Raw genomic sequence first — 5,287 nt, 5'->3', positions numbered from 1 at the left:
GGCCTGCACGTGAAGCAGTGAGTCAAACACGAGGAGGGGCGGGGCAAGCCCAGCACGAGGTGGGCAGGCCTGGGAGGGGGGAGCGGCGAGAGGCTTGCATGAGAGTGGGCAGCGAGGTGCTGGTTGGGTGCGGAGCTCCTGGGGGTAGGCAGAGTGTGGGTGAGAGGGCAGGCTGGTGGGCAGAAATAGGAGCTCTCTGTGGCTTCCAGCTTTGTGCCAATGGCGTCTGGTGGCCATGAGCAGGCCACTGAGGATTACGGAGCCTCCGGCATTACGGGATGCAGGTAAAATTTGGGTTGACCGGCTCTGAGAGAGTCAGATTCCAAGGCCTTTGCCCAGGGGTTACTTACATCTTCACCTTAACTGGCACAGCCGGGCAGAGCTCCCCATCTTGGCATGGGGGGAAGGGGTAGGGGGTCATGAGCTGGCCAAGTGGTATTTCTGGGTGGCCCAGGTCGGTCTTCACTTCAGACATCCACCCCAAATGCCCTAGTTCCCCATGTGCACTGGTGTCTTTTGTGGGGTTCACAGGTGGTCTTGGCTCTTTTCTCTGTAGCAAGGCTCCTCAGCCTGAGACTCAGGACAGCTTGCAGACTCCCTCACAAAGCTCAGCCCTCTGCACAGCTCCTGTGGCTTCTGCGAATTGGGGCCCCTGCCTTCGGAGGAACGTGGTCAGCGAGAGAGAGCGCAGGTTCGAGTAGCCTCAGGGTGGGCAGTATGCCAATGGAGTGGAGTTTAGGTCGGTCTGTTGTTTAATTAGTTTATATCCATCTGGACCAACCAGGATTAAAACCAGATCCCCAAGTAAGCTCAGCTTTGTTGAGTAGGCCGGGGTGTTAACTACAGCGTGACTTGGATTCACCCTTTCTCGTACCAGAACAGAGTTGCTTCAGAGCTGTGCCATCAGCCCAGAGTTATGGTGTGTCTCCTGGGTTCCTTTGGGACAGGCTGCTGCAGGGCTGAACCTGCTGTTCTAGAGGTCTTAGAGGCTACTCAGCGGTGGCTTCCAGAGTTCGTTTGCTGTCTGGTGATGGTTGGATTTTTCTTCCTTGTCTGGAAGCAGGAGGCGGATCTCCTCGAGCTGTGAGCGCTTGCGGGCTCTACTGCCTCAGTTTGATGGCCGGCGGGAGGACATGGCTTCTGTCCTGGAGATGTCTGTGTACTTCCTCCAGCTTGCCCACAACCTGGATTCGAGCTGGGAACAGCTCTCTGTGAGTCATAATCAGGCAGGCCTTGTCAGGCCTCTGCAGCATGTCTGCTATGGGATATCCTTATCTAGGGGCCCTGCACCCCTTGTCTTCTTGGGCTTCAGACTTCAGCCCAAGGTGGTCACATGTTCTGCGCCACCATGATACATTCAAACCTTATCAGCAGGTGTTCTCCTTAGAGGCAGGTGTCCACTGTGTCTTCTCAGCACTACTGATGGATTAGTTGCCTGTATGTATGTATGCCAGTGTATAGGAGTTTCAGGGTCTCCATATGTCCAGTTCTGGCCATGAACACTCAGATTTCTCCCAAGTCGTTGAGCCCCTTGTACACTTGTGCCTGGCTGGATACAGCCTGACTCAGCAGCAGGGTGGGGTGTTTGAGGAGTGAACCCTGAGTTTCTGGCTGGCTGTGTATTTAAACTTCAGGTTCCTCAGCCCCCCCAGGAGATGTGGCACATGTGGCGGGGTGATGTTCTGCAGGTGACCCTGGCGAATCAGATTGCAGACAGCAAGCCGGACTCCGGGATCGACAAAGCATCTGCCATCACTCGGTTAGTCTCCCAGGGGCCTGTTCTTGGCCCTGGGCTCTGTCTGAGCAGTAATAGCTGTGTGATAGTATGCACACACCCGTGACATAGCTCTTCATGCTCAAATGTCTTTAGATGGTCCCTCGAGAGCCTGCCGCGACAGCGCATCACAGGGTGATTCTGTCAGCAGACTTGGGACAGTGGGAAAAAGGAGGATCACTTGGCTCTTCTGCTCTCTGGGGCTCTGAACTCCTTAATGTCTTACACTTTTTCAGGGTGCAGGACCCCCCATGCTGTGGGATGCTGGATACAAACCCAAGTCAAGCTACTGAGAGAGTGTCAGAGGTCCTGGGGAGGTCTTCCTCCTGCCCTGGTAAGTGCCAGAGCACATTGTCATTCAGTGAGCCCGGTGACCTATGGCCCTGAAGTGACTGTTGATGACAGGGCTGTCTCTTATGCCTGGGAAAAATCGGGATGGCTGTGAGGCCTGTAGCTTTTCCAGCTGTTCCTCCAGTGCACCAGGTCTTGTTCCCGGTGCCGAGCCCTGGTCAGGATGTACCAGTGAGTCACCAGGGGGCTGCTTCTCATGGCAGTTTGCCTTTCTTGGATGTTTGGTCGCAGGGGTTCTAAGCAGCCACGTGTATGGGGTGGAGAGGCAGCTGGTGTGAGGGAGGAAGGAAGTCAAGGTCATGGGAGCAGTGCTGAGGGGAACTCCTGGCTGGAGCCCATGTGAGTGACTCAAGGCCTAGAAACTACCTTTTCCAGGAACCTGCCCCACCCCGTTGGACACTCTCCTGCTTGGTCACCTGTTGTCAAGTACTTGTGGCTTTCACATGCACACGCTGTACCTGGCCTAAACCATGTGGGCTAACCTATCTTCTCCCTGTTAGAGTCTTCCAGCTTGGGTCCTGGGCTCCCACCCTGGCCTCCTCACTCCCACTGGGAGCAGCCAGCCACTCCCGAGGCGAGCGACATTGTTTCTGGTGGGTCACACCAGGTGGGATCCCTGGCCGGGGACACTGAATCTCCGGGCATGCTGGCTGAGGAGGCCAACTTGGTCTTGGCATCTGTGCCTGATGCCAGGTGGGTGCTTCTGAGTATGTGTGTCTCTGGCCTGACTTCAGCCCAGTGCTTGTCTGTGCTGTTCTTTACTTCCGGAAGCTTCTGTTCCTGACTTTTATTACCACACCGAGAGGAGGCCCAGGCAGCAGGCCCAAGCCAGACTCACCATGTGGCTTTCTGATATGTGTTTCTAAAACATTTTTGTCTCCTAATTGTCTTTTGTTTGGGCTGATGGTGAAATAATTTTGTGTTTGGGGTGCACACACCAGCTGGGGTGTGGGAGGCAAGGGGAGGGAGGAGGTTGTGGCTGGATAACCCAGCACAGATCTCGTCAGCAGAACCCTGTGGCTCTGCCTGTGCCCTTTGGCTGTGACTTCTACACTTGGTTCTTTTGGAGTGGGCCCCCGTGGAATCCGGAGGGCCTCTGCAGGGCTGGGCTGGGTGTCTGCTGAGCTCTAGTGTTAGGTGCACTCGTGGCCACTAGGGCATCTTCTCATCTCCAGGTACACCACAGGGGCAGGGGCCGAAGTGGTGGATGGAGCATCCTTTCTGCTGACCACCAACCCTGATTGGTGGTTGGGTGAGTGTGGCTGTGAGCCCAGGCTGCCTTTCCCGACACCGGCCCTGGCTCTGGGGAATGTGTCCAACCTGACAGAACCAGGAGACCGTACCCAACCCCAGCTTGCTCTCTGACCCAAGGTCCCTGAATCATCTCCCCCCTGTCTGGTGATGATCAGGATGACTGGCAGGGACAGAGGTAAAGTCTGACCATGTGCAACCACCTGAACACACATGATATGTGGAAGTGGCTGAGTCCTGGATGTCTTCAGTCATGTCAGTGATGGTCAGCACCAGGACAAGTCATGTGCAGTGCATCTCCTCAGCCTTTGGATCCAGTGCTGAGTGAACACTGCGGTGGTCCTGGCATGGAAAACATCTCCTGAGTCACTAGAGGCTGTCTCCATCCTACCTCCCCGGGAGGAGAGAACAGGGTTCACATTCCCTCACAGAGGGGCAACGGGCGTCCTGAATGGACACAGTGGTAGCAGCAGGGGGCCCCTACCGCACTCTAAGCAGTCTTCTGCCAGCATCTGGGACACATACCTGCCTTACTGGTATTTCCTTTCCTTCCAGGGTCAGTGGAGGGCAGAGGAGGCTCAGCTCTTGCCAGGAGCAGCCCAGTGGATGGGGCAGAGTCAAGCTTCATCGGAGACCCTGAGCCTTGCTCCCAGGAGCTCCAGGCTGGCCCCGTAGAGCTGTGGGGCTTGGATTTTGGCAGCCCTGGCCTGGCTCTGAAGGATGAAGCAGACAGCATCTTCCCTGACTTTTTCCCCTGACAGCTTAGTTCCCCCATAGTTTAGTTCGTGGAGAGAGCTGTCCCTTGCCTGGGTGTTGTATTTTGGGTTTGGTTTGCAGCTGCAGCCTAATTTGAGGGTGGTTGGTTGGCCGGGCTGTGAGTGGAGTTTGTATTAAAAAGGAAAGTGGTTTTTCTGGCAGAAGCAAAATTTCCCTGGCTTTTGAGTAATTAATCCAATTCATTGGGCACATTGCCCCAATTCCATTCAGAGCACATGCAGCTGCCTGGATCTTTGCAGAGAGGTTCTCAGCTTGGTAGGGTCCCTGAATAGCCTACTTCTGAGCCTCATTCCCAGTGCCTTCCTCCTCCTCTTTCCTGGGGTCAGGTATTTGAGTTGCATGGGGCCTTTCTAGGGATCCCAGTGCCCTCTCCCTCAGTGTAACATGTCCTGAGGAAAGTCTGGTCCCCCATTACTGCCAATCATCCCTGTACTTGCTGTACATGGGTTTTTGGGAACCCTCTGGGTCTGGCCTATGCCCTTCCACACTGGGCTGCTATGGGACAGACTGAAGATTGGTATGTGTCTTTCTCCTGTTCTCCTCCTGGGCAGGCTGAGGGCATGTTCTGCTGTCAACATTGAGAAGACACTCCAGGTCCCTGGGACTCCTTCCCCCATGAGTTCCCTGTTTCGGGGCCAGAGCAGCCCAGCCCAGCCCAATTCTTCAAGAACCTTGAATGTGAGATCAGAGCTCCCACAAGGCTGCCCCCACATCCAGTGGAATGTTCATTAATTCCCATGAGTCACTGCACACAGAAGCTCAGGAGCAGGTGGCGTGGGATGGAGCACTTGGGGATTGTGAACACTGAGATTGTCACACAACCCCAGGAGCTGAGGGGGCATAAGGTGGCCCAAGAGTGTTGGGCACTGAGGTCCAGGTGGGTGCTGAGCAGAGGCCCCACCTCAGGTTCTCGCCGCCACCAGCTCTCGTGGTTTACAGGGCTGAAGATCTTGTTCAGAGGAGGGAGTGGCCTCCAGACTCCTGGAACACAGGAATTGTAGCCTCACTTTGGTTGTCTGATGTCTGAGCTTATCCGTCAACTCCAACTGTCTGGATTCACATATCTACCAGAAGACTACCACACCTGTATGTGTTTTTATGTTGGATTGTTGTGTGCATACTGTAATGCTAAGG

At 55.2% G+C, this 5,287-nt stretch overlaps 1 protein-coding gene across 2 annotated transcripts; it reads left to right on the top strand.

Annotated features, from left to right (window-relative positions):
* Positions 1-219: 219 nt before the first annotated feature.
* SOHLH1 (spermatogenesis and oogenesis specific basic helix-loop-helix 1) lies at positions 220-4,134 on the top strand (the record flags this gene model as incomplete). 2 transcript variants are annotated; one of them, XM_080927434.1, is made up of 8 exons in its annotated part: positions 220-284; positions 557-691; positions 1,064-1,211; positions 1,635-1,759; positions 2,011-2,144; positions 2,626-2,818; positions 3,301-3,377; positions 3,932-4,134. In XM_080927434.1, 8 exons carry the CDS (start codon positions 220-222, stop codon positions 4,132-4,134), a joined length of 1,080 nt encoding a protein of 359 aa, XP_080783560.1. The 2 variants fall into 2 exon arrangements, with proteins under 2 accessions (XP_080783560.1, XP_080783561.1); XM_080927435.1 differs by lacking the exons at positions 2,626-2,818; positions 3,301-3,377.
* Positions 4,135-5,287: the final 1,153 nt, after the last annotated feature.

Source organism: Micromys minutus (assembly GCF_963924665.1).
Source record: "Micromys minutus genome assembly, chromosome: 13".
In the NCBI taxonomy this organism is placed as follows: Eukaryota; Metazoa; Chordata; class Mammalia; order Rodentia; family Muridae; genus Micromys; species Micromys minutus.
The sequence above is the reverse complement of the archived record's forward strand: the minus strand, read 5'-3'. Positions and strand labels throughout refer to the sequence as shown.